The sequence below is a fragment of the Corvus cornix genome, chromosome 4 (assembly GCF_000738735.6).
Source record: "Corvus cornix cornix isolate S_Up_H32 chromosome 4, ASM73873v5, whole genome shotgun sequence".
NCBI classification, from domain to species: Eukaryota; Metazoa; Chordata; class Aves; order Passeriformes; family Corvidae; genus Corvus; species Corvus cornix.
The window spans coordinates 61,767,206-61,792,523 of NC_046334.1; the positions used below are offsets into that span (position 1 = coordinate 61,767,206).

Here is a 25,318-nt window from a genome sequence, read left to right on the forward strand (position 1 = left end):
GAACTACTTTCCTCTGTTCTTTGATTTCTTCAGTGCTCCTTCCTGACGGTATGGCAGAGTGCACAGGTGGTTCAAGCTCTCCCTAGACTGACCCACTCAGTGCCAAAGCCCCTTTGAGGGCAGGCCAGGGAAGGGGAACCACTTAAATGAGAGTCAGTTACCAGATTTAAAGATGAACCTTGTGTTGAACATTTAACAGGAACTTGTGTTTAAGAACACCCCAAATGAAGTAATGTAGTCCAAAAATGACAGTTTGTGTGAGGCACTGAGAAGCTCGTTAACAAAACCTTCATCTGCTAGGGAAGAAGCTGTCCCTTTAACTCCTATTGGAATAAATTCTGTTAAAGAAGTTACTATTACATTTAGTTTAGATCCAGAGGGATTGGGAGGAGACAAAACAACATGACAGTTCTTAAAAGGTATATAAAATGGAACCTTGTCCTTTTTCGGCATCAGTTGAGAACATTGGTCCTTATCAAAGTGCAACAAAATCATTTCTTCAGTCCTATTTCACACATCTACAGTGTGCTCTTAAACCCAGATGGAGGGAAGATACTTCTAAATTCAACTTCAGTATATGGAGTCCCTTTTTTTTCCCCATATGTTTAAATCTGATCTTTGCATTTTTTTCCCTGTACTCGATTAATTTTAAAAAATTAACACTGTAGTTGTCTTCACACACCAAGAAATTGTTCTCCTTCCTCTACCCAGTCACAGCATTCTTTCTTAGGAGTTGAGAAAGAATGAATTCTTAAACATAACTAATCTCCAAACACTTGTATGCACTTAGGCTGTTCCTGGTTAACTGTTTAATTCCCATGAGGCAAACCAGCACTGGGAAAAATGCCTTAAGGAACCGTGAGCAGGTCCAATGTTCAATAAGCTCTTGGCAACTCTGCATCTGAACCACAAAAAGGTAATCAATACCTGACTTTAAGGTAAGAAGCTCCTTAATCCACGATAACCAGAAACATGGTAAAAAATTCAGAAGTACTTACTTTTTACAGGACCTAATAACTTCCCTAAGTTTGAAGATTCTGTCCTGTTTTTTAATAGTATGGGCTTCCAGGATACAAGAGGATGGATGCTTTATAAGTTGTGTAATTTGCCAGGTTCCACCCACTCCTATCCAGGTGACCAGACAAATGTAGGATAAAACCTTCAGTTAATCATGTATTGTATTTTAGCCTGATTCTGCAGGATTGGGGGCAGCAGGTGGAGTTAGACATGGCAAGAGCTGCATAGGGAAAAGTTCTGCATGGGGTGCAACCTAAGATCCAAGCTGAGTAAATGTAAGAAATAATGAAAATGAAACTTAAGTTCACATTTTTGTTTGAGCCACTTACATGCAATTATTTATGTAAGTCTAAAAGAAATCATATGCCAAAGTCTCAGCAACTCACTTTGGGTCTTCTGGCTCTCAGCAGGATTGTAACTACAGTTTGTGTAACAAAACTGATTGCAAAGCTAGAAGTTACAAGACTATCAAAATTGTTTAAACCAATTTATACAACATTAAATTAAAAATCCAGAGATAGGATAAATTCTATTGGTTCTTCAATGCCATACAAGTATTAGATGGTTTTCTTGATTCAATGTTAGTACAAGACAAAAAGGTTGAACAATTACAAAAGATACCTAATCTCCACTGCCATTTATTTACAGTTTACAATTCACACAGGTATCAGTTTCAGTTGTTGAGATTATTTTTGAATAGAAAAAATGGCATTTATCACATCAGTTGTGTAAAAGCTGATGGGTGCTTGCAGAAAGCAGGTTATTTGTACTACTTTACCCACTTCTGCAATGTGAGATTCTACAGAACCAAGGGAAGTGTTTGAACCACTATCTGGATTTTCAATCTACACACAGTGATAAACTTGAAATTGCAACATTCTTGTGAGTGTTTCATTCTTTCCAATTTAATGCACCTTCTCAGGAGCAATAGTTGCAAAAAACATTATCTAATCTAAAGCATTAGAGGGCTTAATGGCTCTTGTAGTTCCGAAGAAGCAGCTTATGGAACAGTGATGTTGAAGGCCACCAAGCAGGAGAATTTCATTGGTTACTTCATTTTCAGTGGGAGACCTCAACCAACTCATTTAAACCTCTCAGGGAGCAGAGGAACGAGGAAAGCATGGTGTAAGAGAAAAACCATCCAGCTGTTTAATAGTTGTATGGCATTTGAAACTCTCAGCTTGAGCAGCTAAGCGTCTTTCACAACACCCACCAGGGCGGGCCGCAGCGTGCGCCCGTGCAGCTTATAGCCAATCTTGGACACCAACGCAATCGTGCCAGGCTCCTGCCCCTCCACAGGAGCATGGAACAGCGCTTCGTGTTCATAGGGATCGAACTTGGCTCCAACAGGGTTCAGTCTGAGCAGGCCATGCTTTTTAAACACTTTTTGAATCTGTACTTCTGTCATAACAAGACCTTCATATAAGCTCTTTAAGTGAGGATTGTCATCCTTAATTTCTTCTTTTGGAACACTTTCTGTTGCTTTCTCCAAAATGTCTGCAACTTCTAGTAAGTCCTTACAGAAGCTCTGGATCCCTGAAAATGCATAAAAGAGGAGAGAATGGGATTAGTCCACTGAGGGAAACAAGTGTTAAAAAACCCCAACCTCACAACCCCAAAACCTACAGCAATAATCTGTACTCTTAAAAGTTTAAGAAGATACGTGATACCGTAATCATTTGGGGTAAAATGTCCTTTCCAGTTTTGGATGATAATAAAGAACTATTACAGATACCTTGAAATCCACACTATCTCTTCTATGGAACAAAATGTTACTTCAACTCAAAAGAGCTAAAGTTATGCTAATGACCTAACAATAACAGTTAAAATTCTTACCAAAGTTACCAAAATCTTCAGATGGCTTCATATAATTTCCTCACGTCTCTCTCATCACCTGAAGTTCAAAGCATTATGTTGCCCTATTCCTACCCTTTAATCTGATGTGATAAAAATATTTGCGTAAGACAAAGCATGTAATCAGACTGACAAGGATTCCAAGAGATGAACAGGGATTCTTCCCTGTATGAAGAGAACTCACACCTCTCCCTACCACTACAAACCTCTTTTACAAAGTCAGCAGCTGTGCCTTGCAAATACTGAGCTATTTCCAAGTTAATCATAGTCCTTGTCCTGAAGCTGTTCTCTGGCTCACACTTAGAGAATCTGGACTAATCTCACTTAATTCACTAGCAATCAAGAAAAAATCAGAACAGTTCAATAAAATAACACATTTCTACATAGAGGTAAGCAAAGGACAAACAGCACTGGGTTTTGGTTCGGTTTTTGGTTTGTTGGTTTGGTTTTTTTTTAAGCCAGAGTCAGCCTTTTTAGCTCACTTTTTGGATTTTTTTTTCCTTACCAAGAAGTGGTATGACCATTACCAGAGGACAAACCTTTGGTTTAAACAAAAAATCCCCACAACTATGGAAGCACCTTACAAGATCTGTGGGGATCACCTAGTTCTCAGGAAAGAGTCTCTCTAACAACTGCACAACTCTGTAGAGACTCAAGCTCTTTACAGACCAGTAACAATGACCAAGTAGTTCCAAAAATCTGAAAAAAACACATCATGGTTTTAAACTAAAAACTAGAGCTGTGGTTGAAGCTGAACTGTAGCAAATATAGATAAACCAGCTGTCTAGTTATGTGGATCTGGATCAAATCAAACAACCAAACTCTTGAGAAGGTGGTTTGGTTCAGTTTTTTATTGCTAAGTTATATTTGCAAATCTCTCTGACTGCAACTCTGAATTTATGCAAGTCTCAAAAATGAGTTTCTCTTTCTTCAACAGAACAAGCAGTCATGCACAAGCAGTAAAACTTACAGATTATATGTAATTTAGTTTTCAAGATAAATTAATTTCTACTGTAGCATCTCTGAGCTCAGACAGGACTCAAAGTCCTTTGCAGTAAGTAGAACATTAGTGTAACAAAGCTTATTTCTAATCAACCTCAGGATGAGGCACTCAAACATCCATGAAAAAAAGTGCAAGAGTACTATGTACTTTTTCTTACAGTACACATTAACTGAAGACCCTGAATTCAGAAATTAGAACTTGTGTATTCAGAATTAAACTATACAGCTGTGTATGGTGTGTGGTGAAAAAGAGTAACTTATTTTTTGAGGCAGAGTGGCAGTCAAACACCAGGATAGAACAGCACTCTTCTGCTGCAGCATTTCCACACAATTGCTGATTTACAGATTTGTGCTGGAAGTGTGAAAAAGCTAAATCAGATGTTAGCAGCCTGGCTCTTGAAAGAAGATGTGCTTCTAGCACTCCTCACAGCCAGTGATTGTGCATTCTTACCACTGAAAAAATCCATTCATTTAGAAATATTGCTTCTATTTGGAAGCTATGGCCTTCAACAGAACAGTTATTCAACTGTAAAAGGCTAAAAAAAAAAAACAAACCACAAAAAATACCCCAAAATCAGAAAGAACCAAATTCAAAACAAACACGAAGAACAAAAACCAAACAAAACAACCCCGCAAAACCCCCAAACAACTAACAAAACAAAACAACCAACCAAAAAAAACTCAAACCAAAAACCCAAACCAGAAGGCAAACAAATATTCCATGCTCTTGGTCAGATATGAGACCAAAATAAGTGAAAAAGGCAAACTTCAGGCTGCAGACTTCCTAAAAAAAAAATCTGCTAATGCAGTACACGCTGTAGGAAACCAGATACCAAATTTAAAGAAAATGTGAGCTGTTGACTTCAGCAGTTTAAGTCTTGCCCTTGGCTGGGGAGATGGTCACAATTCTGATGTAAATTGAGGAAATGTTCAAACCTCTCTGCCTCAAATGCATTTTTTAACCGAGTAGCCAGAATCACTGGGAAGTACATCCTGTCAGTACTGCAAGGCCAGTCTTTGCATTTCCAGGGTCTTACTGAGTAAGCACCAGAGGAGCCTCCACTCACCGTATAACTTTGCCTCTTCCACCAGTTTCTGGCTTCTTTGCCTTATGTTTTCTGCATCTGCCAAGGCACGCTTGTACTTGTCCTAAAGAAGAAAAACCAGTAACAGAAGAGATTTTATTCCTTCTAGTCAGGCAGCTGACAATAATTCACACTAGCATATTCAGTATAAAACAGCATTTTAAACAGTTTCATAGCCTAAATCCACCATTCAGGGCAATCTGAAATAACATGCAATTATCACACCACCCCTCCTGCCAAGACAAATGTTTGCTTCACTTTACAAGGACAGAAACGAGGGAAAGGAAATCAGTTGGTTTTCCAGATTCTCGGTATTTGTCACCAGATTAGCTGGAAGAAACAGTATTTCTGCTTTTTCTGCTGTGTGCTCTCAGAAATCCTTCATCAGTCATGAGATACACTGACACTATGGCAAATCAGATTCAACCCAGCCATGACTTTTAAACCATCTCTTCCTTCTGCATACGTACCACAGAGTGCCCTCCAGTTTTCTCAGCCTTTACAAACTATGAAGCCTAACTCATCTGTTGTTTAGGTCAAGTTTTGGTCTATTCCTAGAAATATGGCCATTTAACAGCAGATGTACTAAGATGTGAAATTCAATAAAATTAATAAAATAAAAATTCAGGCTGAGTGCTTCACCACCTAACCCAGAATGGTGGGCTTCCACCCTGAATGTGTCTGACCTTCATATGCCAGTGAACAATCTCAAAACAGAATAAAAAAAGTCAACAAGCTGCCTGAAGAGCTGCATTAGGCAGCCAACAGCAAACAAAGACATTAAATGATATCTCAGATTTCTCCTGCAGAGCTCTGGGAAGGGCAACAGAAAGCAAACTTAATCCATGTAGGATCCATAGGTGCTGGTTCTATAGAAGGTTCTGAGCTATCTCTCAAAGTCTCAAATGCTCCAGAAAGACATTTTATATAAAGCACTCATTAATGCCTTTGCTTAATGGCCACCTCCCACCTCTCAGGGCATCCTTCACTCTCTGCTGGAGTTGTGCATGGGAGAGAATGCAAGATACACGAGGCCACACAGAAGGAATGTCATGTTTCAGTCTCATGTCGGAAGGGCTCTCCAACAGACAAAGTTTGAAACTTCTTAACTACGGTGCACGTACACTACTGTATAAAAGCTAAGCATCATTAACTCTGACCTTTGGAAAGTCAGCAGCTGTTTCCATGAAGTCTACTCTTAACACACAGAAACGCACACAACCAGAAACACACACTCACACCCTTCCATGGCTCCCAAAAATTATTTCTCCACCAAGCAAAACCTATGTGAAAATCAGCAACAAATTTTCAGGCAGGAGACACTCCAATTCCACCCAGAAACTGGAAGAAAACTATCCAATATCTTAATTTTGGACCAGAGATGCATCCCAGATCTTGTAGTACATGTACTTTAAAGAAATTATCAAACTGTGGGTTTTATTCAACTAAACAGGAGTCATGTAACTGTATGCAGACTGTGCACTGGGCTTCACTGGGCCACAGTGAAGGCTCCAGGGCACACAATTTGTGCAACCTAATAACCCAGAGACACTTACAGTAACTTCTTTTAGTTGTTCTTCCAGTTTGGCCTTTTCTTCAGCTAGCAGTTTTTCAGCAGAGCTGGGTTCCACCTTCTGCTCATTTTGGCTCTGACTCTGGTCCTCTTCCAAGTTCTGGCCACTGTTTTTCTGCTGTGTTGCTGCACAAAGCAGTCGTGGAGATGTTCTAAGGCAAAAAGATGGACATTATTATTCTGTTGCTTATTTTGTACGGTATTAGCATTTTCTAGACATACCAGACACTTTTGACACGCAATGTCCACAAAATTCTGACATCAAAGCAAGAATTCATACAATTCTAGGCCTGTGAATACTGTGTGCAGAACCCTCCGTCAGAAGCAACAGATGTCCGACCATTTAAACTGTAGCAGAAAATAACTGCTTCAAGACAGCTTGTAAGTGTCCATTACACTCAGTTTATAGAGTCACAGCACTTTTAAAGGGAGTATGAGCTCGTTTTCAGCACAGTGCTCTATCCGGAAACAAATTCCGTGAGGCAATCGCCGGCAACAGCCTCCCTGAAACCACACGCGCAGAACAGGGCTTGGCCTCTGGAGCGGCGCGCCCCGTGCCGCCTATCCCTGCTGTATCGCAAACACCGCGGCAAGGACAGGCCTGCCTGCATAAATAATGACTCTTCATCCCTTCCTGACGTTTTCAAGGATGAGCGAGCTGAGCCACCCGGACGAGGCTGCGGGGATCAGCGCCGCGCTGACACAAGGGCTCGGATCCCCGCCCGCCGCATGGACACTCCGGGCCGGGAGCCCTCCAGGCTCCCCGCAGGGCTGGGCCGGGCCAGGCCGCTCTCCCAGAGAGGAGCAAGGAAAGGCAGCGAAGAGCGGCGGGGGATGGGGGCGGCCCCGGCCCATCCCGGCTCTCAGACGGGGCTCACTGGGGCTTGGGACCTCAGCGCGGCGGGGCCGAGCCTCGCTCTCCTCCCGGTCCGGTGGTGAACGCGGCCCCGGCCCGAATGTCCGGTGACGGGCGGGCGGCGCAGCGCGACCCCCTCACCTCAGCGCGACGCTCAGCAGCGGGAGGCGCGGGCGCAGCGCACCCCGCACGCACTGGGCCACGCCGCCATGGCGCTTTCCTGCCCGCCGGCCCCCTCGCCCCGCCCCCGGCCGCCGCCAATCAGCGAGCCAGCGGGCCCGGGAGTGACGCGGCCGGGAGCCAATCAGCAGGCGGGACGCACCGCCCCAGGCCGAACAGGCGGCTATTCCGGGGCGCGGCGGAGCGCCCAGAGGCGCGCGCGCGCCTCGCCCCGGTGACGCGCGGCGGGCGGGGCCGCGGGCGGGGCGCGTGCCGGGCGGCCATTTTGTGTGGGACGGGCGAGGCGGGGGCTGTTTCGCCGTCGGGTTGCTGCTGTTGGCGTGATGCACGGCGTCCGTGTCCGAGCTGCCACTGGAAAAGTTTGAAGATTTCAGCTCATTTTAAGTGTCAGATAACTCTGTTACCAACAACACCCTGTAGCACCCGTCAGCAGTTTGCAAACCCCCCACACAGAGGTTTCCATCCTGTGACCACACACACTCGCTGTAACTGCTTTGTACACGCTTGCTGGACAATAATTTCATTTAATGAAATCTTGAGCTTTCATTAAATAGGATAATGTTGCTAATCCACTAGATTTGGCCACCTGCTTGTGCAAGCTGTGCAAGTGTCCTGTGTAACTGGAGGCTACGGGAACCCTGCTCTGCGATACTGGGGTAGCTGAACTTGGGCAGTTTGTCAGTTTCTTTGTCAATATCCTGTTAAAGGGGAGGAAAAAAAATTGAGGTCACCTATTTATTGTACAGCTTCGAAGTTGAGTGCTAGATTGTGCACAGATGCCTGAACATCAGCTGTTAGCCTGATTCCTGCATGTGTTTGTGCACTCTGCAAATGAAATCTGAAGGATAAAGATGCAGATACCATAATGCAAATTTAGTAAATATTACATTGGAGTGAATAATTAAAGTATTTACTAAAAAAGAAGATGTAGAAGACATTTTTGGCTTGTTGCGTGAGAATCCTGCAGGACCTTGCTCAGTACAGTGGAACTTTGGCAGAGTCTACCTGAGTACCAGCATGGCCTTTATTCAGCAGATTGGTTTGCCTGGGATGGGCTGTGTCACAGTCTGTGCAGAAAGCAGGATAAATGGTACATGAGGTCAGTCCCCTCATCCCGTGGCAACTTTAGATCCCATTGAGTCTTATTTTTCCGACAGCTGTTCTGTGATGTGACACTGGTACAGTCCCATAGCTTGCCTGTACAGAACACAGCAAAGAGGAGGGTTGTGCGCTGTGTCCTGTCCTTATGGAGTGGCTGTAGTGTGGTCAGTATCTGCTTTCCAGAAAGCTGATGAGCCACAAATTTCAAGCTTCATCGTCAGAAGTGCTGAAAGAAATAATTGAGGAAATTTATTAAGATAATGCTGAGAAAGAATCAGAAAGAACAAGGAGAAAAACAAGAACAGACGTAAAGGATGATATCCACAAAAGACCATGAAGAAATGAGACAGAAAAAGCAGTTGGATCTTTAGGTCTGATGTTTTTAAAATGCTTCTTGAAAAGATTATTCCTTACAAAACCTAGACAAGCAGTCTGTCTGTCTCATCTTTCTTGTCTGTTGTTTTTACCCACATCCTTAGCATGTAGTTTCCTATTTCAGCTTGTCTCCATTTTTCCGCTGCCCACCATCTTTGGAAGTTGTGCTTGATTAATGATTGATCACAAAATCACAGAATTGATAACAAAAAGTTGAGAAGAACCCACCACCAGCATGTCTCAATAACTGAGGATATATATTAAACTTAACATGTCTGGAACAATATCCTTCTTGTATTAGAAGCCATTTACCCCAAATCACATTTCACAGGAGTTCTGCAAGTAACCTTTCAAGATAACGCACAGTGAAAATGCATTTTGTTGTGAGTTGTGTGAGTTGAAGAGCTGTCATGAAAAACCTGCAGCTGGCTTAGATGCTGATGGGTCAAGACTAAACAACATCTGCAGCTTCAAGAAGAACATGCAAGTTTACTGGAGCTTGTTTGCATCGTGGCTGACGTTGTCTGTAAGTACTGTCCCATCGTCACCAAAAAACCCCAAGGCTTTTTCATGTCTTGTTTTGACTCAGTCTGTTGCAGGCTGTTCTGGTTTTATTGCAGTATCAGCTCATGAGTTGGGTGTTTTTAAACTCAGCTACCGAGTATTCAGTATCTGTTGCTGGACCCGGTTGGCAGTCATAGTGTTCAGTAACAAGCACAGTTTTTTCTCATCCACTCTTCTCCATATCAACCGATCTTTGGTTCTTCACATAAATACTGGGTTTGAATATGATTTGAGGATAAATATTCTTATTCTGAATTCTAAACTGTCAACCATCACCCCTGTATAGGCCATTCACTTAAGAGTTGGACTCAGTGATTCTTGTGGGTCCTTTCCAACCCAGAACATTCTGCAATTTGGTGAACCAGCTGCTACTTTTCAACTCGTGGTTTTAAAGTGGCTCTAACCTCTAATTTCTGTGAGCTAGTGATAGCATCAAGTAGTTTGAATATCATTCCCACTCCTCTGGTGATTAACTTCATGGTCTTGGGCAGTTACTTAACCTCATTTCTACATTTCTACAACTACAATTAAGGGCAGTAATTTTTCAGTACCTTACAAGAAAGTTGTGTAGTGAACATGAGGGAATTAATGTGATACTTTGAAAATTCAAAACATCAACTGAATAAGTCTGTTTTTTATTATTAATATTGCACTTGCAGTAAAGTAACCCGTAATCCTTCAAGATGAAAAATGCCACAAATGTAAGATTTGTGCTTGAAAACTTAAATGAAAAATTAAGGCATTTCTATTTCTCTAAAGAAAACCCCAAACCTAGTTCTGTCTCCTAATGTTAAGATGTAATTTATTGATATTCAAGCAGCAAACAGAATGCCATTACATTTGTGTTTCAGATATGAACTTTTTTATTAATCTTTTGAGAGTAAAGGAAAAGGCTATCATATCTTCTCCAATCAAATTTTATATCCCAGCCAGAACCAAATATTGAGCTGTGGTGGGAGCAAGCTTGGTGGGGGGGAACCACCAAAAATATCTCTGTAAATATTCTAGCAGTGACCTTTCAGGCCAGTAACCAGGAAATACCTAAATCAAATTAAAAAATATTAATGTAGCTGTAAGACTGTTACTGAACTATATAGCAGTGAAGACAAACATTCATACCTGTGCCCTTTAGAAAAGATCACAGATCAGACCACATAGCCACAGTATTCCATAGTCTGCTCCAGGAAGATGTCTAGTGGAAAATTAAGGGACTGATGCTTATGTATAAAATAATAACAATTTTTCTTCTATAAGGGTTATTGAGACTGAGGATCAGATAACCCGTGGGCCCATTTCAGACAGAGGACAATAAAGATTAAATCAGTACTTGAATTCAGAAACTTTTAATCCTGAAATGCAGGTTGGGGGGTGTGTGTGTAGGGAGACAGCCTTATTTGCTTTTAATTAGAGCAGTACTAAAGTAGTTACTCTGTACATTCCGAATTTATCATTTTTAATGTAAACATTTTAAGAAAACTCTCTCAAGAGTGAATGTGTAATACTTATATTCTGCCTAGTTTCTCCTTAGGCTGAAAATACAGAATCATACATCTTGCTCTGATTATGAAGAGTACTTCTGAGTTCCCATAGCCTTTTGCTAACTAGTTTGAAGGGTATATTTTGTAACCATCTTGTTGCCTGGAGAATGTTGTCGCTGTGTTGGAAATCTAATAGCTATAGCCACAGGGCTCTGAAGAGCGCTAATTAGAGCAATTTAGAATAACAAAAGTTCTGCTCCTGGGAGGACACTGAAGTGTTCCTTCCCCAAAGAAGCATGCCACAATTTCAGAGGCAATTTATTGTAATATAATGCATAAGTCATCTGGTATCCCAAGGATTTACAAATCTGGCTATCTATTACAGTTCTCTTAGCCCTCATGTTAATTGGGGACACTCATGCATGCCTTGTAGCATTCCTGGAGATAAAAAAATGGAAAAATTATGTCAATCAGGCATTGTCTATTTTACTTTATTTAGTTACCAGTCAGAACCAAGCTGTTCAAATTCACAGAGACAATTTATTGTCATGCTGATGTGGCTTTCCACCTTGAGACAAAATTACTGAGCCTTGAGAGAAGAGTTGTCAAATCCATTGTGATTCTCTGAGTGTGGTGTCATGGATTTTTTTAATATTTTTTTTCATAAAAATCAATTGTTGCCTCTCAACTTACCAGAACAATTGGACAGAAGGGGAGATCAGCACGCTGGTCACATTCAGGTTTGACAAGAAGACAGCAGTTGTTGGTCTCTATTTCTGCACACAGGCTAACAATGGAAGTGCAGTTACTAGAATGGTACTTTGACATTCAGATCTACATTTTCCTCTATTAATTTTTCTTTAAGATTGGATGAATTAGTTGTTGTGGGCCTGTTTCTGCTGCCCTTGTGTACAAGTGATTTGTATTAGTCAAAGTGAGTGCTGTACAGTGAAGGATTGCCAGGCCAGATGCTGGCAAATAGGCTGCCAGTAGCACCATAAAAGCCTGAGGTGGCTATTTATTGCTCAGGTGTGACTTTCTCCCTTGCTTTTGACATGTTTTTTGTGATGACTGACAGGATGTTGAATGGCAGGGTTGGTTGGACCAGTGCACGGAGCTCTGTTTTGTCACAATGTTTTAGGGCTCAGAATCCCAGTGCAGTCCCATAGATAGGCTGTTCTCTGAGCTCCCAGCTGGCTGACAAAAGTGGCAATGCTCATTCTGGTGATGTTGTGCAATGGTTTTGAAAAGCTATGAATGAAAGAAGCATAAAGAAAAATTTTATAAAGGTTATCTTCTGCTTTTATTCAACTCTAGAAAGCAGCAAGAGCTTTTAATTGTATTTCTATGCCTAATTAATGAGGAGGCGAACACTCTTGTGGGACCACTGCTGTGCTCCATTTTGTCCTAATCTGGCTAGATGAGTCTGACCAGAATGGGGACAAAGAGTTCAGATAAAAATAGCTGTAGTGGGAGGGAATAAAAAGCTTTCAAAAATCTGCCATATAAATAAAATCTGCCTAACACATTTTTGGTGCTTTGTGTGAAGATCACAGTCTCTGAAGCTGGACTTGAACCTGTCCCTAAAATGCATGCTTCACACTTTGTTTGCTTTCCACAAGCATCTCTGAAGGTGCAACCATGTTATAGGACCTCATATAATCATTAAAGCTAGGCCAATGACATTTAAGGCAAGTGTGTTTTTGTCAGATTCTCCGCAAAATCATTTGGGTTCTGTTACTATGGTGTATCTCCAAGGTTTGGATATGAAATCTGAATGTCAATCTTGTTCCAGGCAGGTACAGACAGAAGTGAAGGAAAGCACTTAATTACATTCACAGTGTTTGCACCTTGTTCAGAAAGCAAGAACATGGCTGCTTTAAGTTTTCTAACAGTTGTCACCCAAAGTACTTTCACTGCTGTTTTAAAGGTCACCTCAGATTCATGAATCACCTCAGGTTAATGTGTTATTTATTAATCATCAGAAACTGATTGAAAATTATTGGTTCAGCATTGCGAATACACTTGTGCTAGATGTTTATAAAATAAAATACCAAGAAGGGAATCTGTACTTTAATGATAGGTGTTACATAGGAATTCTGCTGCTGTAGATGAAACCATGTAGTCTTTCCTTCTGGCTCTGTTACCAGCTGCTGGTCTCTGCACTGTTCTCTGGTCTGATCAGACAAGTTGTTTCTCATCGCCTTTACAGTCCTTAGCTGGTCCTTGGCTTTTGCCCATATGTTGTTCTTTCTCCTTCCTCCTCTTTTAATTTCTGCTCTTCACTTTCCATCGCCACATCTGTTGTGTTAAGAGTGGAAGAACCTATTTAAAGTGCTGCTTCCATCTCTGCTTACTCATTCCCAGGTTTTGCCAAAGCTATCCTCCCTTACTCACTGTGATCAAGAACACCTTCACCTTTTTCATACTGACCACTGCTTCAACAGCACTGTGTTCATCTCTAGAGATGGTGTGACCAGCACCTCCTGCTCTGCTCCATGTTGGTGTTGGGTGATAATTATGCCTGTGCTGTGGGAAAGCATCAAGGTGGAGAATCCCTGCCCCATGGCTTCTCTTTTAGTTCATTGTAATTAACAAACAAAGCAGGCTCTTCCATTTCAAAGAAATAGCTTTTCTTATGACTAGTGATGTCTGTATTTTATTAGACCACCTTTCCTTGCTTGCTTAATTTGTATTTTACCACTCTTAAAAAAAAAAAATCCTGTGTCTTTTTTCATGTGTTTATTACTTTTTTAGGATTCCCCAAGTGCTTTGGCTGACAAAGTCTTAATGAATAAAATTACTGTCATGTAACAGCTATAAAAATCCACTCCCTCATTGGAATGGGACATGCAAGTTTGAAGATGCTGAGGAAAGTAAGAATCATATAATCATAGAATACTTCAAGTAAAATAGGAATACATAGGAAAAATATTTGTGATATATTTTTGCAGTTACGAACTGTTGAAACATTGGTCTTCCTCATTCTGCATTATGCACAAATACTGAATAGTGTATTTGTGCTATTTTTACAGTGTTATTGGCTCTGTAGGACAGATCCACCCAGACTAACTTTTTTAAGTTGAAAGCTGAGAGTAGTCAGGAAGTACCAAAGAATTCTGTATGAGCTAGAAAACCTGCTTAAGTGTCCCGATACATTGTCATGCTAATTAACCCTGAGCTGGTTGTGCTTTTGGAAAGCTGAAGTACCCGAGGCAACTTCTATCTCATGCAGCTCTACACTGCTCTGCAGATAAATTAGTAACTGTCTACACATTGATTCTGTTATTTGGGACAGAAGGAGCTGTTTGGGACTGCTGGTTGTTTCTCAGTAGCTATTATTAATACTTTGGTACAAACCCAAGTGAATAAAATATGGATAAACAAGAAGTTGAGGATTCAGAGATAACTCAGAGAGCTGTAAAGTAGATGCTGTACTTTTCTGCCAGAAGGCAGCATGACAAACTCAGAGGATCTGTTCTCATGGTCGTCTGCATTGCAAATAAATGTGTTTCAGAGCCAAGTTCTCCATAAACTCCAGCTAAACTATGTGGATCATGTTAGCAATTGGCCAGCAGAGCTACAAGCAAGGTCAAGCAAGAGCATAACACAGGAAACATTTATGCATTAATGGCAATTTTGTTGTTACAGCTCATGGTTTGTAAGGAATAATTTCCCAGCTGGGGGCAGTTCCAAGGCAGAAAGCAGATTTACCCAGCTTTTCACTTTTCAGGTATTACTTGCCTTTGTAAGGGCTCTGCAGATCATGAAGTGTGTGCAAAATGCTAATAAAGTGAAGTGATGACTTAAAGTCAGTCTCAGCTTCTCCAGCAGAGCCAGTGAATGGGAGAGACAGGATATATTTGTCTTCCTCTGGTGACACAGTGGGATGGGTTGACCCCGGCCAGCAACAAAGCACTCACCAGCCCCTCTCTTACATCCTCCCACAGCAGGAATGGGGGAGAGAATTGGAAGGGCAAAAGCAAGAAAAACTTGTGGGTCAAGAAAAAGACAGTTTAGTAATTGAAGAAAAAAATGGAAAAGTCAATCATCACTGCTCACCTACAGACTCATGCCCAGGCAGTGTCTGAACCACGACTGCCTTGGAAAGACTCCCTCCCCAGTTTTATTGCTGAGCATGGCATATGGCATGGAATAACCTTTTGGATAACTTGAGTCAGCTGTCCCAGCCATGTCTCCTCCCAGCCTCCTGTCTGACCTCAAACAGTTTGCTGTTTGCTGGGAGATAGAGGGAAAACCCAAAGTGGCCTTGGCACACTGTAAGCACTGCTCAGTATTAGCTAAAAATCAGTGTGTTACTAATGCGGTTTTAACAATGAATCTAAGACACAGCATCTTAGAGATTGCTGTGAGGAAAATTAACTCCATCCCAGCCAGAGCCACTACCTAAAATAATAGGTAGGCCTGACTTTGCAGTGAGATTAACATTCTGCTAACTCTAAATATGACCTGACTCTATTTGTATCTTCTTTTCTTATTTTCTTTAGTCCGTGTTAATGGCATGTATCCAGTTGTCATAGAGAAATATCAGTATTTATACTTCCAATACATTTTATGAAAGCTATAAGCAAAATTTTCAAATGGAGTAGCTGAAATTGTGCATCAGATCTCTATTTATGCACATAAATATTTTGGTCTTCAGACATGTTCTTCACTTGTAGTTCCATAAAATTTATAATAGGCTTCATTTTGCAGTGGTTGTGTATTCATTAGTTTTTGTTTGCTTTTCATGACATATTTTCATTGTATATTTAGGTGAAATTCTAGCTAAGTAAATCTGTAACCTAGATAAATATAAACCTCTGGTTTAGAGAAACTTTTTCCTGTAGAATTGTTGCTGTTTTCTTCTAGAAAAGCCTGTTCTGCCCTGTGGTGAAATATCGCTTTGTTTAGGGACTTTGTGGAATGTAATTTATAGCAATCCTCCATTTGACCTGCAAGCATTCCTGCTTTACTTGAACTTATGTTTTTATGTGAAATTTGTTACATTTATTTCTGGAATGGAAGACTACTTGGAGCAGAGAAGCTGAGATGACATATAATGTGAGATGGAAGTGGTATTAGGCTGGAAACAGTAATACTTTTCAAAACCAAGCAGTGTTTTGACATAGAAATGGTAAAAGGATAAGGTTCATTTCGTTTGTTCAATGAGACCACTGTGGAACTTCTGTATCTGTCATTTGGGCTGTCTGAGCTTTCTGTCTTTTCTACCATGTCAGTAACAAAGTAAGTGATCCAGGTGCTAAACCTGTGCAATCCTGTTGTAGACAGCTCACGTACCCCACCTGGCCTCCAACATCTGCTCCAGAAGTGCACAGGTCTTAGTAAGTCCTGTTCTATTTTCACTAGTCCCATACTGATACCTTTACATATCTGTTTTTATGCACCCACATCACTTTTCAAACATCAATTCTAGCAAATAAGTCTACACAAATCCTGTAAGCCACAGTTCTACATGTACTGTATCAGCCATCATCGAAGCTGCTGTACAGGCTCCTCTGTGCATATCAGAAGAAGGGCCTCTCAAAGGTACTTAAGACCCAGCAAGTTGCTCTCTGTCTTGCAGTCAGCACACAGCTTTGCTTCATTTGGGTTTGTCTGCCTGTGCATCCCCTGTCTTTGTGTGTCTGCTTGGCTTTTGGCAAAATTATTTATGCCCTTTCCAGTCTGCCTTTCAGAATCATCCTGAGGCCTTTGGCTCAGTCTTCTGGTCTTCAGTCTGTTTTTCCTGGCTCTGCTCTCATCTGCTTTACAGCGTTTCTTGTGACTCTTACTCTTGTCAGTGGTTTACCCAGCTATTTCAGGAGGTGTTTTGAGTTTTGACTCTTCCGTTTTGTACTCTGTCTTGTGAGTTGGCCAGAAATGTGAGGGTCACCATAACCTGGATTTGAGTCATCTGAGTGCACCCTTATGTCTCCTGTTGAAATCCTAAATATTTTACCAGCATGTTCTTCTTGCTTTGAAGCCTAAGACAACATCAGGACACGGACTTTTAAACCAAACCATTGGCCTAAGAAGGCTTGGGATGCTCCTTAAGATGCTCCTTCTGTAGCTTTGGATAACTTGTGCCTTCCAAGTGAATAGAGAGGGAGATCAAATGTTTGGTGCTTGGACCATATTGAAAATAAACCCCATTGCATTTCACGATAAATGCTGTCCCAAATGCCACAGAGAAGTGGCAGCCAGCATACAGAATATTGGAAAGATCTTCTGTTATTTTTCTAAAGTTCTGAAATGAAAAGAACATGCCTGTGAATATATTTAAGCAATATATTCTTTTTATACTGTACTTTCTGTTCTGTAAATTCCCCTGAAAATCAATAAAAACAAATTGTACCTAATGTATTCTGTAGTTTGCAAGGAGACCAAGCCTTTCCCCCGATTTACTAATATTTGGAAAAAAGTCATTGCACATAAAAATCTTCTATTAAAAATAGTAATTCATGATGTTTTAATATCTTTTTCCCATAGTTAAAGGAGAGTAGGAAGTACAGAAGTATTTTTTTATTGCTCTGAAAATATTTCTATTTTTTGACAGTAACTGGCATCAAGAACAACAACAAAAATAATAAACCATACAGAGTATTTGTCCCCTAATGTTTTATGTCTACTCAGAAAAGATAGGGTACAGACAATTGTTCAGCTGCAGTAAAGTTCTCATTTTTATTGTGCAGAGCTAAATTTATCCTTGCTGTAATTTTTCTGAAACCAGCAGAGTTATTTCTGCTAGGCATGAGAGTGACCTGCTCTGATTGTATTGCTGTTCTAGGAGGGGCTACACTTGAGCAGGGTTTCTTCCCTTCAGTTGAATACACAGGTTCAGGTACAGGTACAGGTAAATTGTGTTTACCTCTACAACTGCTTGTATGATTATAGCCAGCATAGACAGGAGAGCACAGCAACTTGAATCTGTCTTTCAGATGCAGGAGATGAGATTCTGTTGTTTCAGGGCAAAGATGCTGTTCCTTATCACATGCTTCATCTGAAAAGCTTTACCACAGACCTGATTAGGCAGAAGCCTTCTTCAGAAACAAATTTGGTTTAGTACTTATGAGATGTCCAGGCTTGATATTTTCTAGAGAGTTTCCTGGAATGAAGATGGGGAAAGCTTTGGTTCTTAAAATAAGCTTCTAGTGTTGTATCAGAATATTTTGTGATTATTAAAAAAAGAAAAACAACAAAACCAAACCAACAGGTGGGACAAAAAAATAGGCCAATGGGAATTTTCCCAAAGCTTCTATTTTAATAAAATAAACACATCAGGAAGGAATACTGGAATATAAAGTTTAGACAGAAGTAGGATCAAACTGAGATTTTTACATCCAAATTCTATTTTGATATTATTAATTTTCTCTCTGTTAGACTGTACAGACCCATATTGGGGAAGTTCTTTGCAAACTGAAGATTCATAATTCACTCCCAACCTTTCATGTTCCAGTCTCCCTTGCACTGATGTGAAAATCTGTATTTTTAATAGAGTTGATTAATTTTTTTCACCTTCCTTGGAAGTATCATGTTTCCAGAAATGTATATGGCTCATTTCTGTGCTTATTTTTATTTATTTTTAATGGGTTCTCTCACTCTCATCAGTAGCATATGTATGATACAGGTTGCCATGGTAAACAATGAATTTTTTATTAACATTGTAAATATTAATTTATAACAGGAGTAGCTGGTAACTGAGATGTTAACACTGCTTTGGAGATTTTCCTGCTCCTGAGGTGACAGAAATTATATATGGAGTTAAAAATGTGAAAAGCAACATGTCTCGGGAAGGAGGTTCTTTAGTGATAGTACAGCAGCGTAAGGGCACCGAAATGTAGGCTATTTGGACTGTGAAGCAAAGACAGTAGAAGATCAGACAGAAGCTGCTGAATGTTATTACTAGAGATGACATGGAACCAAGGTTCAAGTTTTAAATTGCTTCCTTGCATTTCTGGACCTTTTGCTGTCAGTTCTTTGCATCAGAGTGTGACCAACTGGCTGAGCTGAATCCAGTGTAAAAAAAAGAGAAGAGAGTGTGAAGAGATGTGATCAGCTTCAAGGCAGGGATGGACACAGGGATGGGCACATGGATGGCCCCCTGCAGTTTCATTTATGACATTACATCTAACTTGCTGCTCTAATCAGGTAATTTTAGGCACATTTTTGAACACTCCTAGTTACCCAAATTTCATTGAGCTCAGTGGGAGCTATCTGCTAGGCCATTCTTGAAAATTCACTTTTCTAGGCATAGCATATCTCTTAAAACTCATGTCTTTCATCCATTGTGAAATGAATCCAGTGCTGCTTTCTTTCTTGGAAGCTATAGAAATGGAAGTATTTTTGGATAGGAGGTAGTTTTGTCCAATGGCTTTTTTTGCATAACCTGTGGTTCCTGATGAGTTTCTATTAATCCATGAAGTCCCTGGTGACAGAGTGTTAATTTTTCAGTATACATTTGCTTTTGGAGCAGAAAGTTACAAGGTGGTTGTTGTATTGCCTTGGGACTTTGACTCGTATTTGACGCTGTCACTGAAGAGTGATTTTAGAAGAAGCTACATGATAAGAGGAACTATCTTTCAGCTGATATATTAAATTGAGGTCGCTTCTGTCAATGGCCCTCTTAAAAATCACCTCTGTGTCTTGTCAGACATTCCATTTCCCAGTGAAATTAATTCTAAAAATCAAGGACTGTGTCTGAGATATTACAAAGCCCATAACAGTGGTTCTGTTTGCCCCATCGTCTTTGGCACTACTGGCATTTCACTTACTATTTTTGTCAGGACTTATATTAGAAAACTCAATTTTACTCCGTTCTGTATCACAAAGCAGCATATGTCACCCTAACTCCACTGAGCAGAGTAAGATTACTACATGAAATCTTATATCATCCTGTGATATATATGTACACACAAGATTAGTCAGAAAATAACTTGTCACTATTGTAGACACTTCATGGTTGCTGGGAAAAACACTCCATACTGAAGGGCACATGTATATATACACTGATTTAACAGCTCTATTCACCCTTTGCTAGAACAGTGCTGCTAGCAGAGTAACAGGAGACCAGTAGAGCTTCATACTTTCAAGGAAAACTTTCTTATCCCCTCTGTTTAAAGGACTGAAGTTCATTATATTAGAAGGAGATAGAACTTACTCACTACATTGTTTTGTGAAAGTAAAAGCACTTTCAACTCCATTTCACCTTGGACTCTATTATAAGGACTCCAAAGGTGTGACAAATGTTGCCGTACAGAATACCTTACTGATTTCAGCAGTAGATTTGACTTTCAGAGTGTTAATTAATGGATTTGAATCACGCAGGTTTTTTTTTTTTTTATTACTGATAAAACAGTTCAGGTAGTTCAGTGTCTCTTTCAGCTGAAATGTTATAAAGCATAGTTCCTTTCAGATTCTTTGTAGACTGAAATCTTATGACCCATTCACAAGAATAGGACTTTGGAAAGCTGGTTTTGGTGCATCTCCCTCCTCCATACTCTTCACTGTATGCTTCTCTCCTTGATGCACTGCAGTAGTGATTTCAAGGGCAAGAAGGCTTCCCTTCCGCTGGTCTCAGGAAAAACCATAGATCTTGCCATATTGTAACCTATTGAAACGTAACGTTTACCATTAGTGTCCTGTGCTTTTGAGGTGGCTCCCAAAAATCCAGGTCTTTCTCCTGGTGTTCTCTTGGTGTTCTGACTTACTGTGTGTTGCAGTGGGGATTCTTGCAACATGTGTATCAGACAACAAGGCCCCTGGAAAAGAATATATGGACCAATTCTTGGTAGATATTTTCAGAGACGTTTATTTTTCCAGCTGTGTGGTTGGTGACTTGGCCAAGAACAATCATGGGACCAGAGGGTCCTTCCCAGGCAGGGGAGCACAAAACAACCAATGGGGAACAAGGTTGACCAGGGAGTAGGGAAACCCCATAGGCCCTGCCTGTACCCTGGGGCCCCTCTCCCAGGACCACATGGCAGGGGGGAGGAAACCCAACAACTGTATGCCTAGAACTAAAGTTCATTTTGCCTATGTGATGCTGGTTGTCTTAAAACATTTCACAAAGCCACTAAGTTTCTTTTATTTCCGTGGAATGTATTGGATAAGAAGAAAAATATTCTACATTCTTATTTTGTCCACAAAAATTATGTCCTGAGTGATTTATTTGACTTCTAACAGACCCACACTCAGTTTTTCACAAGGTTCTGATCTGGCTTTGTGTTAATTGATTTTGTTAATGGTTCGAGTGATATCTTACAACAGAAGAATGTTATATGTGACCCAGTAGTGTTGTGTTCTTTGTAGTCCGTGAAAGACACCTAAAATCTAAGTTCTAAAATCATTAGTTATAAATAAACACAAAGGTTGAGGTCACTCTGAAAAATTCCTCTCCCTGTCCTATTTCTTAAATAAAGAAATTATAAAGCAGCGTAACATTTATGAAGTCTAGTGACAATACTTATTTTTATATAAAATTAGACAGTACTTGTTCCATTTTGGAAATGCAATGGAAAAATTTCAGTGAGAAATTTTCCAACTTGTTTAATAAAAATGGAGGTCTCTGTGTATTATGTAACAACAACAACAAATCCAGCAACATCGTTGTGCTCACTGTCAGAATCTGTGTGGAGTTACTTCTTGATTGTTAAATGGCAACAGAGTCTCTCAGCACTTTTACAGTAAGCAAGCTGGAACCTAAATTAATATTCTACCTCTTTTATATAAATTTTAGCAATTATATAAAATAAATAGATAGACACCTTTTGATATTTATTCAAGTCCTGAATGTTGAATTAAAATGCAGAGCTTCCTAGTTATGTCAAATGCTGTCATGAAGAGTTCACTTGAAAGCAATTCAGCCATTACAGAGAAGTGTATGGCTTAGTCAGCTTATTTTTCTTTCACTTAACTTGAGTTCTAATGTGAAATTGCTTTAAAAGCTTTGTTGCTGTTTTAAATGTTTTGCGGGCTTTCCTTCTCCACAGAAACTGTAGTTGTCATATTTAATTTAGGAATCTTTCTTTAATGAAATTTGTATTTATAAAACTTGGCAGCCTTGTAGGCAACATGCTATGTGTATTCTCAGGTCAGATAGAGAATAGACAAGAATGCAGTGCTATGGCTGGCTGGAATTGGTAATTTGGTCAAGCTGCAGTTTTGGGCACCACAGTATAAAAAAGGCATTGAGCTATTATGGAGTGTGCAAAAGAGGGCCACAAGGATGCTGAAGGGCCCTGAGACGAAGCCATGTGAGGAGTGGCTGAGGTCACTTGGTCTGTTCAGCTGGGAAGAGACTGAGGGGAGGCCTCATTGCAGTCTGCAACTTCCTTGTGAGGGGAAGCAGAGGGGCAGGTACTGATCTCTGCTCTGTGGTGACAGTGACAGGACTCGAGGAAATGGCATGAAGCTGGGGCAAGGGAGGTTTAGGATTGGATATCAGGAAAATGTTTTTCACCCAGAGAGTGGTTGGGCACTGGAACAGGCTCCCCAGGGAAGTGGTAACAGCACCAAGCCTGACAGAGTTGAAAGAAGCATTTGGACAATGCTCTCAGGCCCGTGGTGTGATTCTTGGGCTGCCCTGTCTAGGGCCAGGAGTTGGACTTGATGATCCTTGTGGGTCCCTTCCAACTCAGCATATTCTATGATTCTATGAATTAAAGTCATCCCTACAGTCCCTGGTAATGGCAGCACTGTGTCCAATGCTCTGCACTGTGCAGGTGTTCTCAGACCATCTCCCAGAAAAGTCAGCTGAGACAGCCAGCTTTGCATTGAAGTAAAAACATTTGTTTGTTTCTTCTACTAGCAAAGGTTTGGGGGCAGCAGCCTGTGGCAAGGGATAGGAACAAACCTCTGTAAATGATTGAGAACTGAGACATTCTTCCTGCAACCATGAATGTGAACCATTACCTGAACTTCCACGTCACTTGTTCAGTGATACTTCAGATCTTACTTTGAAACAGAAGAACTTCCAGCATTACAGATATCCTCATTTTGTTCTGCAACTTTGCAGCATGGCTTGTGATGTTGGTTGCCTACACCAGTGTAATGGGAATGAAAAACACTCTTGCTGTGAGTTAATAACACTGAACAGTTCTGCCTTATTTTAAATAGCTGAAAATTGTGCAGAGCTATGATCTGTAGGGTTTTGGAATCTTTCCACAGTAGGGAAAGGGACTTGTTCTAACTATATGATAACTAACAGGTAAAAATTGTAATGGTACATGGTATGTACACAGCCTGCTTTTCTATAGCAGACATAAGTGTGTTTGTTTTAAAGGAGCTATTTACAAGTAATTATCATTCTACTTTTTGAAATGTTAGCTTCTGCATAAGAACAGCTCTACCTGCTTTTTTAAAATTTTAGTATGAATTTTTTTACCAAAACCTGCAATTTTGTTATGAGCTAAAAGGGCACAGTTGAAGTCCTGTTTGAATTTGTGCTGAGTCTGTGTAGATGCTGACGAAGTGTGGGTAGACCTGCTATCCAGAAGGTGGGTAAAGGGACAGACTCACTCTTCAGATAGAAGTTAGCATGGCTCATGCAGAGCATCAGATTGCTAAGTTTGCAGTGTGGTGCAAAATCAGCCACTGTAGCCCCAGCCAAGATGGGCATGGTTTAAGGTAAGCTTTGACCTTGTCCTGAGGAAATGCAGACTCACATATTCTCTCTTCTTGGCTCTAACGCAAAGGGAGTAATTTCCAGCTGAGCAATGGCAACATGCAGCTCTAGGGCAGTGACACTGCCTAAGGCAATGTTAGGGCAGTAACTGCTCCAGACAGCTGCTAAAAATCTAGTTTTCGTTTGTTAGTTTTGTACCATAAAATATACATATAAACTCTCATAAACTCATAGAAGCAGATGTAAACTACACAGGTGTTAACCTGATTAGATGTAGCACAAGAATGCCATAATATTCATGCACAATACTTCAAAATAGCATTCATTAATCCCATCCAAGTTACAAAGGGATTTGTGGGGAAGAAAGGGTACTACATTACAAAGATTACTAAGCCCCACTGTCTAAATCAACTTGGGCATTGGAAAGAATAAATGTCATGGAAAGTCAATAATATTTGGCTCCTTGGTGACCCATGTTATTTTAAATGTCATGCTCTGTACTAAATTGTGACTCATTTTGTACATGTTACTGATTTTTTTTTTTTTTTTTTTAAATTATCTAGATTAGACTCATGAGAATTAGCCTGTGAAAGGAACAGTCACTCCCTGGCCAACCATTTCTGAATTTTTGATTCTTTAATATTGATACCCCTGCAAGGGGTCTAAGAGAAAAAGTGGTTCATAAACTAAAGGTGGCTGAAATGCGTAGTAAAGATCTGTAGCAAAGAAACCAAAGGTGTCAAATGCTGTGTGAATTCTGAGACAGAAGTGTAACGTGGAGAGGCAGACACACTCAAAGCTCTTGAGTGTAGTTTGGCTCTGAATGAGGGTTTTGTATGTACTTCAAAATTTCCAGAAAATATTTCACTGCACTCATGTTTATGCTAAAATAAACATCTTTAATTTACTGAGGTGAAAACTATAGTGTTTTCCAGTTATTTCTATCTCTAAACTGTGCTTATGTGTCCTCCAAGTAATACAGATGGTTTTGATTGTCAAAAAATTGTTAACTTTGAATTCCAGGTTGTTTTCTACAGGAAAGTTGTTTTTTCTGGCTCTGTAAAAACAACTTCAGATTGAATATGTGCTGGCCTCTACTCTTCCTTCATGTTAGTCATGTACTCAGTGCAATCAGTGGCTTAGTCTAACACATACTGAAAGCAGTAGGAGTTATTCTGTTATTTAATAGGAGCTGGACTTCTGAAAGAAAAAGAGATCATCCTCTGAGATGAGAATCCAGTTTCCTTTCTGCAACTTTAAATATTTAATTTCCTGACTTTTTTTATGAACATGAGAGAGATTTTAGAGAAGCATCTTTAAGTCTACAAGAGAAGTTGAATAAGCAAAAAGGGCAGTGTTCCTCCCCTTTTCCTCTGCCAATGAGACAAATGGGTCACAAGGAGTGAGTGGGGAAAAGAAACCAAACTGTTTATTAACACACGAACAAAACAGGGTAGAACAGGATAAAACCCCCCTCAAAATACAACAAATTCCCGAAGAGCGAACAGACACGCAGGCTCAGACCAGCTGGGGCCACCCCGTGGGCCCGCCAGGGCTGCCCCTGCAGTCTCCCCAGACTGGCTAGGAGGGAAGGGAGGCAGTGAGGCA

General features: G+C 40.5%; 1 protein-coding gene across 1 annotated transcript; it reads right to left on the reverse strand.

Annotated features, from left to right (window-relative positions):
• Positions 1 to 321: 321 nt before the first annotated feature.
• Positions 322 to 9,742, reverse strand: GRPEL1 (GrpE like 1, mitochondrial). The gene is made up of 5 exons (XM_039551588.1): positions 9,702 to 9,742; positions 7,529 to 7,918; positions 6,515 to 6,683; positions 4,941 to 5,022; positions 322 to 2,553 (listed from the first exon to the last, which is right to left on the reverse strand). The coding sequence occupies exons 1-5, from the start codon at positions 9,740 to 9,742 to the stop codon at positions 2,207 to 2,209; spliced, it is 1,029 nt and encodes a 342-aa protein (XP_039407522.1). The 3' UTR covers positions 322 to 2,206.
• Between the last annotated feature and the right edge of the window lie 15,576 nt (positions 9,743 to 25,318).